This window comes from Cimex lectularius, unplaced genomic scaffold (genome assembly GCF_000648675.2).
Source record: "Cimex lectularius strain Harlan isolate CLEC.00 unplaced genomic scaffold, Clec_2.1 scaffold71, whole genome shotgun sequence".
Lineage (NCBI taxonomy): Eukaryota > Metazoa > Arthropoda > Insecta > Hemiptera > Cimicidae > Cimex > Cimex lectularius.
The window spans coordinates 1,006,556-1,027,981 of NW_019392655.1; the positions used below are offsets into that span (position 1 = coordinate 1,006,556).

General features: G+C 33.7%; 1 protein-coding gene across 1 annotated transcript in view; it reads left to right on the forward strand.

Moving 5' to 3' along the window:
* The window catches only part of LOC106668278 (locomotion-related protein Hikaru genki), a 614,924-nt gene that overhangs the window by 366,604 nt on the left and 226,894 nt on the right, over positions 1 to 21,426 (forward strand). Inside the window, exon 5 of the mRNA XM_024224607.1 lies at positions 12,418 to 12,518. Within this exon, the coding sequence (XP_024080375.1) occupies positions 12,418 to 12,518 (101 nt within the window). The remainder of the gene's footprint in view (positions 1 to 12,417; positions 12,519 to 21,426) is intronic.

A 21,426-nucleotide genomic window follows, 5' to 3' on the forward strand; every position in this document is an offset into this window, starting at 1 on the left:
CGTCTTTTGAGGTTATCCCATAAATATTCGATGGGATTCAAGTCTGGAGAAGGGGCTGGCCAAGCTAAGACCCTGTTAATTTTTTTTTTTTTTTTTGACTGGGGCTTTCGACATCAAGGTCATTTCAGCCCCCAAATAAGACTATATTCTATACCCGTTCAAACACTACATTCATAGAAAAAAATACATTCATACACTTAAATACATCCATACAGTACACTCATTCCGTTTGGTCGGTGGAGTACTTGATATTCCTCCACCGAAATATACTTAAACTAAACTAGATTAGTGTCGATGGGGTACTTTTATAAATATTCCGCCATCGACCCCGAATACACACTCTTACGCTCTCATCGTTCGAGGGGTGATGATGACGTTATATTTCACCCTCACCCCTCGCCATTCACGCTAATAAATACATGCACTCAGACAAAACATATAGACACACAACACATAAGTCATACTATATACAATAAAAAAAAACCAATTTCACCTAAAAAGCGGAACAGGGGACTCTGAAACTCGCTACCGTGCTCGAGAACTCTTCTTAAGTCCGGCGGCATAACTACATGCTCTCTGTATGGAGCCAAGGCATGACACGCCTCTATTAAATGGGACACATCGAGCGATAATATGCTGTTAAAGATACGTTTGAACATATGGACGGGCATTATCGTGCATTAGAATAGGATTGTCGCTGAATTTATCGAGGACAGGCAATGATGTTCCAAACTTTCATGCACATAGAGAGTGGCGTCAAAGATCCACCGCGAACGACTACCAACTCTGTGCAACTCTCTATTGAAACACGAGCCCACGTCATCACTGAGCTACGTTGTAAAGGTTGGATCTTGGAAAAATTATAAGCTTCGTTCCTTTCATTTCGCCTTGTCCACACTCTTTCACGCCCATCTGGAGATCGTAGAGCAAATCTGCACTCATCTGTATAAAGTACAGCAGACCAATTGTCCAAAGACCAATGACTGTTCTAGACCAAATATGAGCCGTGCAAGTCTGTATGTACTGGTCAATTCTGGTCCTATTACGGGGCGAAATACCATCAGTCCATACCGATTTAATCTTCTTCGAGCAGTGCGTCAGAAATTTGGACACCTCGAACTTCCTGGAGCTGATAAATCGCTTGATCAACAGTAAGGTGCCGATTTCGCAAAATTCCCAGTCAAAAAACAGACATCCTATGGTTCTGTTACCCCAGGGTGTCCAGAACAGGACCTTCTTTGGTAGGATCCAGTTTCTCGAAAACGTCCGTCCTCAACATGCGCAACATCCGCACCACTAAATGTCATTTTTTGACTTTTAAAAATTGAAATTAAAAAAAAACAAAGCTGAAAACTGAAAAGTTTATTGCGTCAGGTTACTAATGAGTCTGAATAAACATTTTAAATTTCTTAAAAAGTAAGCATTGAAAAATCCTTTATACTTTTTATTTTGAATTAAGGATTAAGTATGTTTTCCTCCAATTGATATTCCCAATTTAATGTATAGCATAAATAAATATTTATTAGTAAAAACAATGCGGCAAATTAAGGGCAGAATTTTCTTTGATCGAGAACATTAAAAAAAATCAATTTGGTGTAATTTTTTGCCTGTAAGTGTATATTGTTATTCTTTCTTACAGGATCCTTCTCTATACTCTCAAACCGTGAAATTTAAACCAATTTTACTCTTAATAATAATTAATTACTTAATTAAAACAATGTTTGGGATTTTTTATATCTCAGACGGTTTTTAAAACAGAAATTTAAAATAAAAATCAAGAAATAGTGTCTTTTAGATCATTTTAGAACAGATTTATTGTAGCCTAATGAGAAACCACATTTTACTGTAAAATGATATTCCAAAGATACTTCAAAAATATCATTGTTCAAATCATTATTATTCGCAGTTATAAACTAATTTCCATGAGGGCGAATATATCAATAGAGAAAAAAAAATCTCCGTAAATTTTCACTGTGTAAAAGAGTTTCCGATTAAAAAGGACGAAAGGATAACATCGGTTGTAGTACGGTCCTGTCTTCAACGACACCTGATCCTGTGGTTTCGCCCGAACATGTATTGATTAATTGCTGGCTGGAAATTATTGTTCTCCCCTTACTGTTTCTAATAGGCGTCTTAATTGTCCGTTTATGCATTGATTCGAATTCAAGGTTCATTTTATTTGAAAAATTCTCGGAAAATGAGAGCCAATTATTCATTATTACGGTGGCACAAAGAGGCAGAAAGAACGATAGTAATAGTCGACTAATTGCAAAATGGTAATTAAAAGCATTTAAGTGATATTATTTACGTAATTAACAACAAAATTGCTTATGGTTCAACCTGGCATTTCACTACTTTCGTAAATAACGTTGAAATGAAAATTAAATTTCATTCGACATTAAATTAATTACTTTTGCTGCATATTTTCTCCCGATGAAAAATAGCACTATCTTACTTTTCAAAAATATCCAAACAATAGTAACAATATTTTGATCTAGAAAAATAATATCATTTTTACTCTCAATAATCGAAACGAAACCATCGATACTGTGAACTATCGATATAAAACCATCGATACCCTGAAATATGAAAACAAAAGCATCTGTAATCTGAAGTATTGAGCCAAAAACATCGATAACCTCACATATAATAAACAAAAACACCGATACCTTGAAAACAAAAACATCGAAACCTCCAAATTTTGACAAATAGGCAATAACATAATATATTTAATGAAAAGCATCGATACTATAAAATATTGAAACAAAAGTATCGATACTTTACAGCATCGAAACAAAACTGTCAATAACCTTTAATACAATATCAAATGAAAAATCGACACCTTGAAATTGAAAAAAAAAAATAGATATTTTGAAGTATCAAAACAAAACCAACGAAACTTTCAAATATCGAAACAAAATCATCGATACCTTGAAATATTAAAAGAAAAGCATCTTGATCTAAAGCATTTAACCAAAAACATCGATAACCTAACATATAATAAACAAAAGCACCGATACCCTGAAATAAAAAACAAAAACATCGATGCTTTTAATTAACAAAACAAAAAGATTGTTACCCGGAAATTTAAAAAAAGCTGTTATAAACTGAAGTATCGAAATAAAAATATCGATACAGTTAATTATCGAAACAAAAAAGTATCGATCCTTGACATATAATACAAACAACCTCAAATATCGAAACAAAACCATTGATACCCGGAAATGAAATATAAACAAATTAGATGATCTAAAGTATCGGAATAACAATATCGATACTGTTAATTATCGAAACAAAGCATCGATCCCTGATCTAAAATAAAAAGTACCTTCAAATATTGAAAAAAAAATTAATAAGTTCAAATATCGAACCAAAAAACATCGAAACCTCCAAATATTGACAGGTAAGCATTGATAACATGATGTATTAATAGAAAAGCATCGAAAGTATGAAATATTGAAACAAAAGTATTGATACTTTACAGCATCGAAACAAAATTGTCAATAACCCGCAATTATGAAACAAACATGAATAAAGGAACTCTCAAATATCGAAACAATCTCATCGATACCCTGACATAAAGTAACAGAAGCATCGATACCTCGAAATAAAAAAAATGTATCGATACTCTGATATACCGCAAAACTATACATTTACACATAGGCACAAAAGCATCGACAACCTGAAGTATAATTCATCAATACTGAATCAAAATCTTGAAATACAAAACAAAAAAATATCGATACTTCGATGTATCGAACCAAAACCATCAACACACTATCATATCGAAACAAAAACATCTATACCTTGACATATAAGTACAAATAATCAAAACACTAATGTATTGAAAAAATATAATCGATACCCTTAAAACAAACTATCAATGCTTTGAAGTATGGAATTAAAACTTTACATCCATACCCGGACATATAATAACAAAATCATCGATACCTCGAAATAAATAAAAAATGTATGATATTCTGAAATACCGCAAAAAAAAACCTACTCTCACATATCGGCACAAAAGCATCGACAACCTAAAGTAGAATGTATCAATTCAATAAAATACAGAAGTAAAAGCATCAATGCCATGAAATGCAAAACAATATCGATACGAAGTATCAAACCAAAACCATCAAGACACTATCATAACGAAACAAAAACATCTATACCCTGACATATAAATATAAATAATCAAATCTGTAATTTGTCGAGAAAAAAAAAAACAATCGATATTCTTAAAACAAACTATCAACGCTCTGAAATATGGAATGAAAAACACCGATACCCCAACATATTGAAACAAACATCGATTTTCTAAAATATTAAAACAGAAGTATCAATACCTTTATGTATCGAAATACAAACATCAATAACTTTTTATATCACATCAAAACATCGATACGAAACAAAAGAAACAATTCTCTTAAATATATCAAAAATATCTATCTGCTGGCATATTAAAACAACTATCGATATTCTTGAATCAAAATATCGAAAAATAATCATCGATTCGCAGAGATATAATGGGAATAGTTACTTTGAAATATCGAAATAAATCAACGACACATTGCTATATATAAAGAAAAAAAATCGATAATCTGAAATATCAAGAAATTTATCGACAATTTTGAGTATGAAAATAGATGCGTTGAAGCTGTTTAGCAAGGATCCAAAATAAATATGTTAACAACACTAGTAATACAATGGTAAAGGCCCTCTGTTCGAAATCTTACTGAAAGCCACTTTTACTACTTACTATATTTCAAATATTTGCATTTCCTTAGTTGGGAGGAACTATGAAATAAGAGAAAAAGTTGATTTTGTTTTGTTAAATAATCTAAAAACAAAAAAAAACGGATAAAACGTACAGAGCGAACCCCCAATCTCTTTCTGCTGTCTCGTAGAAATAAAAAATTCCCTAGTCCTTTTGTTTTCATCTAGTTTTGTCCTAGCAATCTTTTCGGTAGGAGCGATTTTTTCCGGAATACCAATAAAGCCTTGATACCTCACACCTTTCTGGGTGGCTTGTTTTATCTTACAGTATTTGAATTGGATCAGTTTTACTGGCTGAAGGTAAAAAGAAAATCCATCTTTTCCGCTCGATCTTTTTTGTTTCGTTTATGTTGACCTCTTACAAAAATTTTGTGGTGATTCCGAAATTGTCACTTCTCATCCTGAGTCACAGTCCGTCTACTCTCTGACTACTACAAATTATTACTAATCCCTGTGCATAGTATTTTTATTTTCGATACCTTAGAAAAAGTGCAAAACTAGTAAAAACTGTTCCAGTATACATATTTAAATACCAATTTTCATTAGTTCTAGGCAAACAACAGAAGTTATAATAAATTATTAAAATAAAAATATATAATAAATTATATGCCATATAAATTTCAAGTATATGAATAACACACTGAGAAATTTAGAAAAACAGGTAATAATTTGTGAATTTTTATCCTGCACACCCTCAAGGAAGAGTCAGTAAATAATCCGAATGACAAAATTGACTCTGAATTCTGACTAATTCAAATTATTACTAATCCCTATGCGTAATATTTTTGTTTACGATATCTCAGAAAAAGTGTAACAAACAGTAAAAACTGTTCTAGTATACAAATTTAAATACCAATTTTCTTTATTTTTAGGCAAACAACAGAAGTTATAATACATAATTAAAATAAAAACATATAATAAATTATATGCTATATAAATTTCAAGTATATGAACAATACACTGATCAATTTATAAAACCAGGTTATAATTTGTGAATTTTTATCCTGCAAACCCTAAAGGAAAAGACTTTAAATAAACAAAATTGGTGTCTTTTTGTTTCTTGTGCATTTATTAGATTCTATTTTTATAACATATGCATAAAATGTAAAGTCTAAACAGTTTTAATAAATATATTATTCATAAATCGTGGAGATGCGGTCAGGTGTGATGTAGGTTTCAGAAAAACATTTTCTTTATCGTGCCAACGTTTCGATCTTTATTGAGATCATCTTCAGAGCCTGGAATTTACAAACATTGTTTAAATTTAACAAATACATGTAGGATGTGGAAAAAAGTAGAAATACTTTGTCTGAATATAAAAAATATAATTAACTAAGGTTTTTTAAGTTGAGATAAAAAAATCAGTGTCACGAGCGGGATTCGAACCCACGACCTTCGGCTTGATACGCCGCTTCTCTACTTGTTTTATCTCAACTTAAAAACCCTTAATGAATTAAATGATATTAATTGGTCAAGCGGACCACGAAAAATAGTGAATTTAATGAATTAAAATGAAGTATACTTCATTAAATCTCTCCGTGGCATTTTCACTTGTCGGCGAGAATCAAATAGATTACACGACATTTGAAAAATGGCAAAAAGGAGGGAAAATTCAAAAGGTGCGGTTGAAAGGGGAAGTTACTGCCTAGGGGATCGAAGTCACGATAGCTCAAGTGGTAGAGCAGCGGCGTATCAAGCCGAAGGTCGTGGGTTCGAATCCCGCTCGTGACATTGACTTTTTTATCTCAACCAAGGCCTTACGTAGAAATTATTATTATTATTATTTTACTTTTTCATTTAACTTTCATAGTTTCTAAGCTGCCTGCTTGCCATTAGAGAAAACAAAATAATGACTTTTTTATCTCAACTTAAAAACCCTTAATTAATTAAATGATATTAATTGGTCAAGCGGACCACGACAAATAGTGAATTTAATAAAAAATATATTTTTTGCATTGTATAAATTCCCTTTTTATCACATCCTACATGTATTTGTTAAATTTAAACAATGTTTATAAATCTCAGGCCCTGAAGATGATCTCAATAAAGATCGAAACGTTGGCACGATAAAGAAAATTTTTTTCTAAAACCTACGTCACACCAGATCGCATCTCACGATTTCTGAATAATCATCGAACAATGGTCATTAATCTCCACACACTTAATAAATCGTTTATTCCAATCCAGATCGTTGATTGCAAATTGTGTCCCTAGAAGTAAAATAATTTATTCCCTGTTTGTATTTTGTAAGCATAAGAACACAGTCTGAAGGACATCGTTTTCAGTATGCATTGTTTCATAATAACCCTGTTTCCCTGATAAATGTTCATTGTTTTCAAGCCTCCGCGTCTTGTAATATTTCTTCTCTTTTTGTTATTTGTACAATGAATTAATTACAACTGTAAAAGTGCGCGTTTAAAGTTTTTGAAGTGCTTTCTAATTGTTCAAACCTGGAGTTCCATTGAAAAAGATTTAATCTTAAAATAGGGTCGCCGGTGCAGACAATAACGAGCCAGTTTATCTTAAAGCCCATAATTTTCCTTTTATGATTTTCCTTGAAAAGGGAACGGAATTAGATTTGAAGTAGGCTGGCGGAGACGATAATACGTCGCTTAATGCAGGTCAGCGTTTCACTCCTGGAGCATTAAAAAGGATGTTTAATGACCCGTGGCTTGGGTACATGCTGGCCGCATAAGCCTAAAACATAGGCGGTTTAAACAACGGGCTCTATCGACAAGCCCCTTTTTTAAATCAAAACGTCTCTAGATGAAATATGTTAATGAAGGCTTCTTGGTTCAGTTTTTCTCACCCCATTTTATTACTACATTTTACTACCTTTGTTGTATCCCAACCAGCTTTTAAGAGTGAAAGAAAATGTGCCTTTTTAGAACATCTTGGGATAAAAGCGGTAAACTAAAAAGCTTTTATTTTTTAGGGACAATTATTTTAAAAAATTGCTAATAATGATCTGTTTAGGAATTTAATAAATTCATATACTTTTACAGATTTGAACTTCAAGGTTCGCTCTTGAAGAAGAAAGCAAATTCAGTAGTGACTGCCAAGCTCTGGACCTATTTTATGGTCATCATCAGAGCAAAACAATCTTAAATATTTACTGCCAAGCTGTCGACCTATTTTATGGTCATCATCAGGGCAAAATAATCTGAAATATATGTACAGATATTTTGTGTTTTGCAGGCGATCTAAAATTTCTTGAAGACCGACTCAGTAAAATATTGATCAATCCATTATATTTCGTGGTACGATTGACCAAATAACTTCTTTTAATTAATTTATTTATATGTAATGTATTGGTTGAAATGAAAAATTCAGTGTCAAGAACGGGATTCGAACCCACGACCTTCGGCTAAATACGCCACTGCTCTACCACTTGAGCTATCGTGACTTCGATCCACACGGACACCAACTTCCTATCTCAACCAATACCTTACACAAAGATTAATTAATTGAAAAAAATTATTTAGTCAATCGGACCAGGAAATATTAATGATTGACTAAGTACAACGAAATATGTCTTCACTAAACTTTTTTTAAACGAGGGTTCGCAACAGCAGAGGTCATATATACCCTCAGGGTGTTAAGGTTAAAAAGTGAACACAAATTAAATTTTATTAATTTAAGCTTCTAATTTTTTTCTTTTTTAGCCAGTTAGACGATAAATTAAAATTACCGATTGCTGAAGTTTCTCTAGAACGAGTCTATGAATTTTCGAGGAAGACATTTGATCCACGCATTTTGAAATTCCTTTCCATTAAAAAAAATTGTTACCAGAAATCCAAAATTCTAGATATATTGAACTTTTCTACAGAACTTCATAATTTCAATTTATCGTTCTACTGATTATCGTTGTTTAAAGTTAGGTTTAAAAACATTTCATATCTTATCCAATTAAATTTATACTTTTCTTTTCTAAATTCTCTTTTTTTAACTAGTCACAAAATATTAAATTCAACGAGTTCAAATTCTGCGACAGCAGATTCTACGTGAAAAAATACCTTTAGAAACATGACAAGTTCTACAATAGAAAAGTGAGGACATGTCTTTTACTACTCACAATTTTTTTGGTTTTGTTTCATGTTTTCACTTGTAATAAAGCGTGGAAATACAAATAAAACAAAAACAAAAAAATATATAAATAGAAATACGATATAAATCAATCTTTTTATTATTACAATAATTAATTGTTTTAACATTGTAAAAGTCATAAAATAAGAAATTATAGTCAAATGAACATCTAGTACATCCAAACCACTTTAGAAATTATCTTTCAATTAATGAAAATTAAACTTTTGAATTTTCTCTCCTTTGTGCCATTTTTCAAATTAATGAATTTAATAAGTTAAAATGAAGTATACTTCACTAAAAGCTCTCCGTGGCCATTTCATTTGTCGACGAGAATCGAATCCTGATTACACGACATTTGAAAAATGGCAAAAAAGGAAGAAAAGTTCAAAAGGTGGGGTTGAGAAGGGAAGTTAGTGTCCGACTGGATCGAAGACACGATAGCTCAAGTGGTAGAGCAGTGGCATATCTAGCCGAAGGTCGTGGGTTCGAATCCCGCTCGTGACACTGACTATTTTATCTCAACTAAAATCCATAATTAATTGAAAGATTGGTCAAGCGGACCGCGAAAATTAGTGAATTTAAAAATTATGCTGATTCGTGTTTCAAAATAAGCCTAATATGTATGGTTTTTCCAATTGAGCCCAAGTCCTTACAATTTTTTTTTGGCGAAAATATTAAAACGCTAGTCATGTAAGATTGCTCAAGAAATTTTGGGTCAATTAATGCTTCCAGTTTGTTTTTGTGCTTCACATCGAACTTTTTTGCTGTTGAGACTTTCGGAGGCTTATTATTCTTTTTATTATTACAATAATTAATTGTTTTAACATTGTAAAAGTCATAAAATAAGAAATTAAAGTCAAATGAACATCTAGTACATCCAAACCACTTTAGAAATTATCTTTCAATTAATTAAGGTTTTTAGTTGAGATAAAAAAGTCAGTGTCTCGAGCGGGATTCGAACCCACTACCTTCGGCTTGATACGCCGCTACTCTACCACTTGAGCTATCGTGACTTCGATCCACTCGGACACTAACTTCCCATCTCAACCCCACCTTTTGAATTTTCTCTCCTTTTTGCCATTTTTCAAATTAGTGAATTTAATAAGTTAAAATGAAGTATACTTCACTAAAGCTCTCCGTGGCCATGTCATTTGTCGCCGAGCATCGAATCCTGATTACATGACATTTGAAAAATAGGAAAAAGGCGGAAAATTCGAAAGGTTGGTTAAGATGGGAAGTTAGTGTCCGAGTGGATCGAAGTCACAATAGTTCAAGTGGTAGAGCAGCGGCGTATTTAGCCGAAGGTCGTGGGTTCGAATCCCGCTGGTGACACTGACTTTTTCATTTCAACCAATACCTTACATAAAGATTAATTAATTGAAAGAAGTATATTCAATACTGTTAAAATCCTTGGCAATGCTAGGACTGAGTCGGTCTTCAAGGAAATTTGAGATCGCCTTTATAAAAACCTAAATATGTCAATTTGTAGCCATATTGAATATTGTTTTGACATGACGATGACCTTAGAATATGTCGAAAACTTAGCAGTAACAATTTAATTAGCTTTCTTCTTCCAGATCATTCCTTGATCCAGTGTTCGTCAGTGATAAGTGGTCGATATTTCTAACTGAAAATTTGACCAAACGAAACATTTCAACGATTCAAAGGGCGATGAATCATGATGGAGACAGTTGTCGATGGTGTACATCAGCCGTTGATCATTAATAACCATTACCGTCCGCCTATTTTTGACGGTTGTAAATCATATTTATTTCGGTCGTGATTCGTGGGTTGAATATCACCTCCCTTGATTTCAATTGAAGGGCGAGTTTGTAAATAAAACAACGCAGTTTCAATTGTTGATGTTTATTTTATATTAATAAAGTTTTATTATTGTTCATAGAAATATAGCTGTTGTATAGGATGGTCGGTTAATTTATTCATCATTTTGCTCAGATTATTTGATTTGATTTAAAAATCTGTACCAAACTCATTTTTTTAAGTTTTACCTCATTGATTTAGCTCATGTAGTTAGGTCAGGTGTATTGGAAGAAATGAGTTATACTGAGAAGGAGTGAGTTTTTACAACACTTTGGATTTAATTTTAAAATATGTCTTCCACTCTAAGTTTTATTTTTTCTAACCTGCGAAAGGTTTATTACTCAAAAATGCGCGCTAGCCTGAAGGAGCAAGGACAGGTTTATGGATTGTATTTTTTTACAAGGGTTCTCAACAGCAGAGGTCATATAAACCCTCAGCGTGTTTTTGAAAAAAAGCCCATTTGTATGTCGGGTTTGAATGCAGGGCCGCTGGATTCGAACCCGGGACCTTTACCTTACAGTGATGAGCGCCGTGTCAACGCTTAAACCGTCGAGGCCACCGACGCCCCTAGTATTGTAGACTATTGTTTGTTAATTTAAATTGAAGTTATATACTGGTCATTAACAAAAATTAAAATTACTTGTTTCAAGCGATTCATTATTTCATAGCTTATCGGATTAGATGATTGATTTTCCATCAATTAGCATCACATGAAATTTGACTTAAAATATCTTCTACCTCAGTTTTTACTTTTCTAACTTTCTTTTAAGTTGTGAGTCATTGATCAATTTGGTTGTCTGAAAGTACAAGGTCAGGATTATGTGCTGGGTGTAAATTTAAGATAATTACAACGGTGTGTTGTTTATGCCATATTAACCAAATCGTTTTTCCGATATTTTTTCAAAATGTAAATCTCGTTCAAAATAGAGTGTGATCGTTTTTTATAAATTGATTGAGAAGTTTTTAAATTGGCTGAGAAGACTGACCTCGGTTCTATTGTCCAGAAGAGTTTGCATTGATCCAGTCCTTTTTCCACCAAGGTCTTTAGGTTCAGTTGGCTACGAAGTGTGCAAAAGTAAAATTTCTTTTTGTACATGTTCTTTTTCACTTGCTCTAACTTGTGTAAGTGGCAATTCACATTTAACTGCTAACCTAGTTCCTTCAGTGTTTTTTGTACAAACCGTCTATTCGCTACGGATGGCTTGTCTAAATCTTCCTTTTTATATCGACTTATCCTCTTTCGAATTTGACATAGTATCTATAATTTCTATCTGCAAATGGTATTTGACCACCTGAATTTTGTTACGTTCCGTCAATAAAGACCTCTTTAGGGCTGCATTGTGCTTGTAGGAAGTTGACCCGTGTGGTAAGCCGCAGGATTGCTCGTGGACGACCGCCGCCCTGGAGAACTGCTTCTTTAATTTATAACTTTCCACTACTAGCAATCTAAAGCAGCAAGAGATGAAAAACCGCATATGAAACTCAATGATTATGTTTAATAATTGTGCATTTTCCAATGATAAATTAAATAAATACACGATTTAATTACAAACTTTTCTGTTCAATGAATTTCTAAATAAATTAATTTAAAATTTAATATTTTATGCTAATTAGTATTGCTGTTGGGTAAGAAGTATCATCATAATAACATGAAGTATTTTCTTTTTATTAATTTAAAAAATACTTTTAACCATCTTATTTAACATGGATAATAATTAATTAATTTTTTTTCAGATGAAGGAAGTTCTCCGCGGTTCCAGCCGCTTCTCCGTGGTTGCCGCATTGAAAGAAAACCTCTGCATCTGGTCATCACGTACAAAAACATCACTATTACGGTAAGTCACATATCTTCATAATAAAACTGTCCAATAAATTTCAAAGACGTGCATTATACTCTGACAGGCTAAAAATTCCAACCAATTGATTTTGTATCATTTTCTCGATAAGATAAAATTATCCGTTAATTTTTCTCATTGTTTTTCCCAATAAATATTTTTTTATGCTGTTTTAAATTTGGAATATCAGAGGTAAATACCCTTAATCTTTTATCCAAAAGGATAAAAGATTTTTCAACGTTTACTTTACGAAATTTAAAACTTTTATTGAGTCTCATTTGTAATCTTTTTTTTAAACTTTTTTTTGTTTTTTACAACTGCATTCTTCGACGCAACAAGTAAAACTGATAGTATTTACATATAAAATTATTAACGGTAGCGTGAAAGCTTGAACAATAACCATCCAGTGATGGTAGCCGTTAGTTAATCAATACGATGAGCGAGATGGACTACGTCCTAGGAGACGGATGTCAATTGTTAAGGTTGTCGCGGGGCCACCGACGCTTCAGTCTTCTGTTGGGATTATTAGGTAATGTGGTGGATGACAAGTTTTTGACGAAAGGGTTCGGATGATGGAGTAGTTTGGAATGGAACGTTTTGTAGCGGGATTGGGCTAGCTCGGTAACAAAAGGGACATTTAGGTCGGTATGGATAGTGTGATTGGATACATAGAAAGGGGATATTTTTTGGAAAGGTTTAGGATGACCTGCTTGACTTCTTTAGGGGAGAAAGGTTTTGGTGGGAGGGAGAGAGGTAATGGTTCGTCAAGTTCGTTAAGGGTTTTTCAAAATGGTAGCGGTCTTGGATGTCTGGGTGTGGATTGAATACTGTAGAGAGGTGTTGGGCTAGGAGTTGGGCTTTGTCCTCTTCGGATTTGGCCCAAGTTTCATCTGCCCGTTGTAGAGGAAGAGATGTGTTTTTATATTTGAGGATTTTTCTTGTAGCAGTCCATAGTGAATTGTCGTCAGTTGTTAGTGATTGTGTATAAGTCGAGTATTGGTTGTTTAGGTAATTTTGCAGTTCGTTGGATAAATGTTAAGTCAAACGATTAAAAAGTCTTTTGTCGGAGGGGTATCGAGTGTGATGCCATCGAGCTCTTGCTCGGCGCTTGAGGGATATCAGGTGTCTTATGTGGAGGGGTAAATTGTGTGGTCGAGTTGCACTACTTCTTGTCCTAATGTATATTTGGGAGTCCCACATGCTCTGCTGTATTGAATTAGTCAAGTGTTCTACGTTGTCGTCTAGTTGCTGAGCGGTTTTGAGGGGGTTTTTAGGTTCAGTTTTTGTTCAAGTGTTTCTCGAAAATAGTCCCAATCTATTGGTCCGTTGATCAGGGAGGTTCGATGGTGGGTTGAGTTTAGGTTGTATGTCTAAAGTGAGGACAACAGGGCTATGGTCGGAGGAGAGGTCGTCTAGGGTGTAGGTATCGGAGTATAGAGATGAAATGTTCGAGCAAACAAAGAAGTCTAGAAGGTCAGGTCTTTTTCTTGGGGAAGTTGGCCAGTAGGTGGGATGGGAAAGTGCTAGGATGGAAAAATCGGTTCGAGAAATGACATTGTGAAGGAGTCGGCCTCTCGGGTTTGCCACACGGCTGCCCCAGCTTGGATGTTTAGCGTTAAATCGCCACCGCAGATGAATCGACGTCCGAGGATTGAAAAGAGAGATACAAAGTGGTTGTAACCTGAAGCAATAAACTTTTCAGTTTTCAGCTTTGTTTTCTTAATGTTAATTTTTTAACTTAAAAATTCTACTTAGTGATGAGGATGTTGTGCGTGGTGTGGCACTTCCTGATGATGGATGTTCGATCATGTATGCGTCTATTGCATCGGAGTTGTGTACAAAACTCTGCGAGGCGCAGTTACGTTTTTGAGAAACTTGGTCCTACCATAGAAAGCCAGGTTCTGGACGCCCAAGGGTAACAGAATCATAGGTTGACCGTTTTTTGATTTTGAGAATTTTGCGAAATAGGCACTTAACTGTTTCATTCATGATTCATCAACTCCATGAAGTTCGGGGTGTCCAAATTTCTAAAGGCACTGCTCGAAGAAGAGTAAATCAATATGGACTGATGTCTTTTCGCCCCATAAGAGGACAGTATTGCCCAGAACACAGAGTTGCACATCTCGCATTTGCTCGAGACCACAGCCATTGGTCTTTGGTCGATTGGTCTGCTGTACTTTATACAGATGAGTGTAGATTTGCTCTATCGTCTCTAGATGTAGTTTCACAGACTCGTTTCCCAGAGCTAACTTTTTCAACGTAGCTCAGTGATGGAGTGGGCGGGAATTTCAATGGAGAGTTGGTTGTTGTTCGTGGAGGGTCACTCGCTATGTGGTTGAAATTCTGGAACTTCATGCGTCGCCTATCCTCGATGAAATCAGCGACAATCCTATTCTAATGCACGATAATGCCCGTCTGCATGTCGCTCGCATAGTACAAACATACCATCCTCAGCATAGCATCAGGGTCAGCGTGGCCAGCTCTTTCTCCATATTGAATCCCATCTTGAAAGGACTTTTTGCGAAGAATGGGCTAACCTCCAACAGAATGACATTTCCACACTGGTAAAAAGTACGCCGAGACGTCTTCGAGATATAATTAATATTAATGCAAGAGGAGGAAATACGCGATATTGACATTAAAATATAAAACAAAATTTAAACAAATTTTATCTCTCCATCCTTCTTTATTTTTCATTTTTCATAGCAATTTATTAATTTATTTATTTTTTCCTTTTGAGGGAAAAAGGGTCAATTATAAAACGTTTAAAACCGTGAAACTTTGATTAATATATAAAAATATATAAAAATCATGTTATATTACAAGTGGGTGGAATTTTTTGCCTGTCAGTGTATATTAGAATTCCTTTCGTCATACGTTGGCACAATCCGGATGAGACCCGACGACTTGACGGCTACCCTCTGGGGGCACCGGAGCGGTCAATCTCAAGTCAGATTAGAGCAGCTTTAGACTAATTTGCCGATTTGATAACAAACATGGATGTCGTTCCTTAATCAAGCATTATCAACAAAATATATATAATGGATTAAATTGGCAATAAGTAAAGTTTAAAATATTCTCTGCTATGCACCGTTAGTGACGTGCGATACCGATCGATAAAGTATGTGAAGTATCGAGTATTGTCATTCCAATTCGTAATATAGGAAAAAATCTTCAGAGTTTTCGTCGAGTGTTCAAATAATATTGAATTGTTATTTTCCGTTCGAAACTTACCTTTCATCAAACTGGGATTTGATTAGTTACTGTAAGAAGCGCCTACTAGCGGCTTGTGTCAACAAAGTTAATTGAAATTTCAAATTGTTGGTTGTTCTGCTGATAATTCTGGTAACTCAAAATTCTTTCCCGCGTCGCACCTTTTTTCAATTTCAGTCATTTTGTATATTTTTGTCTTCAGGCACCTGAAAAGTGTTCGCCTTCTTTCTCGTAGGTACATACCTAATCATGTTTCCTCCCAAAAGTAAAGCCAGGAACTCACTTACCCGACGCCTTGCCAAATTTTGGTGGGGTGTGCACCCCTTGAACACCAAGTACACGTCGCGTACAGTCCACAGCGTTTATCACAACAATCACTATCACAATCGCAACGCATTCTTTGTTCTTAATGCACTATTTTGAGCAAAACCTTGTAATAAATTGTTAATTAAATTTTATGAGCTCAACCATTTAATAAATTGTTTGTTAAACTTAATTGTTTTAAATAAAGTTACTCCTAACCATCATAATTAAACAATGTTTATAAAAACTTATGCATTTTTGATCTCGTTTAATTTGGTTTACATTAAAATAACATGTTGTAATTAATATAACGACAAAATTACATGTACTTAGTTTGAAATAAACTACAAAAAATATGAGTGTCCTGTTCTGATGCTACCCGACATTACAAAATGGTGTAATTTTACGAGCAAAACTATGAAATAAATTGTTAATTAAATTTTATGAGCAAAACCGTGTAATAAATTGTTCCAATTTTAGTATATGTACCGCCGAAGCGAGTACAATAAATTGTTAGTTAAATTCATTATATCAAAAAATCGTATTCCGGTGTTTTGATTAATTTTCTACCAAACCATTAAAATTAATTTTTTAAATAAAAACTAATTAATTTTTAATCACAGTTAATTTGGTTTATATTAAAATAAGTATGTTGTAATTAATATAACGACAATAATACATGTAGTTTGAATAAAAATATGAGTGTCCGGTTCTTTTGTCTTCGACTGTACTCGATGCGACCCGACGAAAATCTGGACAGTGGGGATCGCAGAGCGTCGGGTAGGTTAGCGTGGCATAGCATCGGGTAGATGTGCACGGGGGTAATGCAACCTTATGGAAAATCGGAGTTTGGATTTGCGTCGGGTAGCATCGGGTAGCGTCGCATGGCGTAGCATCGGGTAAGTGTGTTTCTTGCTTAAGGCATGAGGTTATTTTACTAAGAAAACTGAATCGTCGCCATATTGTACGGCAATAAGGTGGAAATACGTCTAATATTTTTTTCATTTCAACAAAACACCCGTTGATCAATTTTCCCAAAACTTGATAACTATAAAATTGAAATATCAATTAATGTGTTGACAGCTTTTCCTTGTTCTTAACTATGTGCCCTCTGTATGAAAAAAACACTTAAAAATATTTTTTTTTAAACTGCAAATTCTTGTTTAATTTAACGCATTAGCGTATTTTACCCACAAGTCTTAAGTTGAGTAAGTTGATGATTTATGAATAAACGAAAAAGTACTCATGTGAGTAAGTACTCGTTAGTATCGAATATTTCTTTCGATACCAGTATCGAGTGCAGGTATCATTTTCTGATACAATCGTATGTGGGTTGTATAGTAAAAAAAAAGGAACGCCAATCACTTGCCAAGCTTTCGGCTTTTATAATACCATATTCAGGGTAGTATTGTACTGGTTCAAGTCGCATTGTTGTCTACAACTGCCAACTGGGACTAACAAAAAGACTAGTTGTGGTTTTCTTAATATGCATATTTTTGATTCACTATTTGATACCAGTACTATTAATGTAAATAAAATCCATCATTTGAAAAATTTCCAACTCAGAAAACCTGCTGAAAGCCGCACTAAATCAACAACTTTAACCCACCTCTAAGATGCAATACTGCCCTGAGGATGGCCTTACAAAGCTTGGCAAATGATAGCAGCTTCTTTATTCCATTTTTTAACATACAATCCACATAGTATAATATATACTGGTCGTTGGTTTTTCCATATCTGATTAAATATGAAATCTCGAGATCTAACGATGTTCCATCCAGGCTATACTGCTTAAAATATTGGATGCCTATTGGAAAAATATTCGTATCCTTACGAGAAAATTGGATAACGCCCAAATTTAAATATTATAACAATATACCCCCTCTCCCTTTCTTACATCTACTGCTTTTTACCTCTTGCGCCATCTTATGTAAATTCTGAATAAAACCTGGCTCCAGCTAAACCGAAAAATTACTTATTACCAGGCTTAGTATAGTAGTAGTTTTTTATGGTTTAGAATACAATATTACGTACAATGGAGTTGGATAAAATATTCCTAAGCGAAACACGCCAGTTAAAGGAGATATTTTTGTAATTATACAGTTCATTTAATTGAATATCTTTTTTCCAAACTGACAACAGGCAAAGAAAGAGGTTAGACAAAAATTATTCGGAGATCGTGAGATGCGGTCTGGTGTGACGTTGGTTTTAAAAAATCGTTTCTTTATCGTGCCAATGTTTCGACCTTTATTGAGAACATCTTCAGGGCTCAAAGTGTCTGTTTTCCGTGTAGATGTGTCATTCTTGTGAGTTGTGTTGAGAATGCCAGTGTATTTGTGCCAAAAGGTTATGAACTACCAAAAAACACGCATTTTCAGACGGATCCAGCTTGTTTCTAAACTGATACACTAGCCAGGGGTACTTAATGGGATATGAAATATTTTATAAACTTTTACTGTACTTTTTCAATTACGTTGCAATAATCGGGCATCTATATCTCTGTACTGTATAGTGATGTTGACACGATAATAATAATAGCGTTCCTTGCCTGTTGATCAGCTTTTTCATTTCCAGAAATGTCGACATGACTAGGAACCCAAACGAATACCACATGTTCGTTTGGGTTCCTAGTTATGTCGGCATTTCTGGAAATGAAAAAGCTGATCAATAGGCAAGGAACGCTGCAAACCATCCACAAAGAACAGATCAATTTCCTCTCCGCCCGAAAGTGGGCAAGATGGAATGTCTGTAGAGATAGTATGAAAGAAATTCAGCCAGTTGTCCATAAATGGCCAACTGAGGAACTTGAGCGAAAAGAACTTGTGATTCTCTCTAGATTGCGAATAGGTCACATCAGGCTAATCCATAATAGGCTTTTAATAGGCAACAACCTTCCAACTTGTCCTCGATGTATACGAAGTGGAGTACGTATCAATCTGACAGTAAAACATATTTTGGTCGACTTCCCAGTTTGCAACCCTTTAAGCAAAGGGTCAACCTTTCGAGTGATTTACAGTGTTTCTTTCGAAGAGCTCTTTTCAGTTTTCTCAAATTTATTGGAATTTGTAATGAGATTTAGGCCTTTTCCCAAATTGTTATACCATTGAATGCCTGCTAATATTTGAATGAGAGTTTAGCGTGCAAGGCTTCTTTTTTCAGAAGCTTTTAAGGCTGCTGGAGCGGAAAAATGAAATGGAAGAAAATACAAATTGCGGGCTAATAAACTGCAATGCCTAAAATCGCAATTTAAATAAGAAAAATAGCTCCCTCAAAAAAAAAAAAAATAAAGAAAAAATAAAGAAAAAGAAGTGTTATTGTGTTTTGTTTCTTATTATTGTTATGTAGAATTAGTTTATTTATCATATTTGAATGGAAGAATAAAATGATAAGGATGAGCCTATACTCATGCTGAGGCTGTTGCTAGTCTGACTCCATTTTATTATTATTATTATTATTATTAACTTTTAAGGGCGTTTTAACGGCTAAGGTCATTCCACGCCCTAACATCCAAACCTTCTATCTTAGGTTAGCTATATCCCTTCTGAGTGCTATAAAGCTCTGACTCCAAACATTTACTCGTAATCTTATTTATCCTATTGCCATCCAAGCTTTAATTTTTCTTTTTAAAATTCTTAATTCGGAAGGCCAAATGTACAAAATTCCCATTTTAAATTGCATAAAATTTAATAAAATTATAAAATTTATTTCTGTTTCTTTTTTTAATTAGAATTGTGAATTTTGTTCCATAATTTAAAAATTCCCCGTAGGCTTGTAAGGCTAATAATAATAATAATAATAATAATGGAGTCAGACTAGCAACAGTCTCAGCATGAGTATTGGCTCATCCTTATCCTTTTATTCTTCCATTCAAATATGATACATAAACTAATTCTACATAACAATAATAAGAAACAAAACACAATAACATTTCTTTATCTTTATCTTCTTTTTGTTTGTTTTGGAGGGAGCTATTTTTCTTATTTAAATTGCGATTTTGGGCATTGCAGTTTATTCCCCCGCAATTTGTATTTTCTTCCATTTCATCTTTCCGCTCCGGCAGCCTCAAAAACCTCTGAAAAAAGAAATCTTGCACGCACAACTTTTATTCAAACATTAGCAGGCATTCAATGGTATAACAATTTGGGAAAAGGCCTAAATCTCATTATAAATTCCAATAAATTTGAGAAAGCTGAAAAGTGCTCTTCGAAAGAAACACTGGGGACCCAGTAACTCCTGTAAATCACTCGAAAGGTTGACCCTTTGCCTAAAGGGTTGTAAAGTGGGACAGTCGACCAAAATATGTTTTACTGTCAAAATGGTGCGTTCTCCACTTCGCGTACATCGAGGACAAGTTGGAAGGTTGTTGCCTATTAAAAGCCTATTATGGATTAGCCTGATATGACCTATTCGCAATCTAGAGAGAATCACAAGTTCTTTTCTCTCAAGTTCCTCAGTTGGCCACTTATGTACAACTGGCTTAATTTCTTTCATACTATCTCTACAGACACTTTCGTTTGATAATGTTTTTAACATAAACGACTATTACTCAATAAAAAATAAACAGCACGGCCTCCGTCTGCCGAAAGGTGGGAGAACATAGTAATATAATAATGATAATAATAACAGAATTAACTAAAATAAATAGATAATTTTATACGCTGCAAAATAATAAAAACCTCTCTGATTATAAATTACTGTAAACTGTTAACAAAAGTACAAATTTTCCTGAAATAAAATAAATAACTAAATAGAAACTAATAAAAGAATTAGTTAAATGCCATACCCAATAAAAATAGATTAATTATGAGGATAAATAAGGATAAATGTTGAAAGGGAAATAAGTATACACATATAACGTTTCGATTTGAATGTACCGCCATGCCCCTCCACACACATCTGACCGTGAAAGGAGTAGGGGCTAGGAAAGGGCATTTTTTTCAATCAAAAGAACAACTCCCTCTCTGTCCTCCGTGGATTAAGAGCTGTTAATTGGTAATGAAGAAAAATCTGGTGTGCACACAGTTCAAATGAGTAAATTTTATATTTTGACGTCAAAAAACTAAAAATAATATTGTATTTTAATTTAAAAAAGGGTTGTAACAAAAAATATATTTTTATAAAAAAAACTAAAAGAGATAACATTTGATTTTAAAAGTTATGTTAAAATATTAATTGTGTTTTCTAATTGGTGGTCAAAAAATTAATAATAATAACAATAATAATTTCTTTTACTTTTCTTTATAAAACGAGAATTAAATTCGATTTTAAAATTAATGTTTGTAGATTCTGAAATTGATTTTATTATAGAATAAAAGATTCTTTAATTTAAAAATAATAATAAAAGAAATTGTAATCTTTTTGAAAATAAATTGTAATAATAGAATTAAATTTA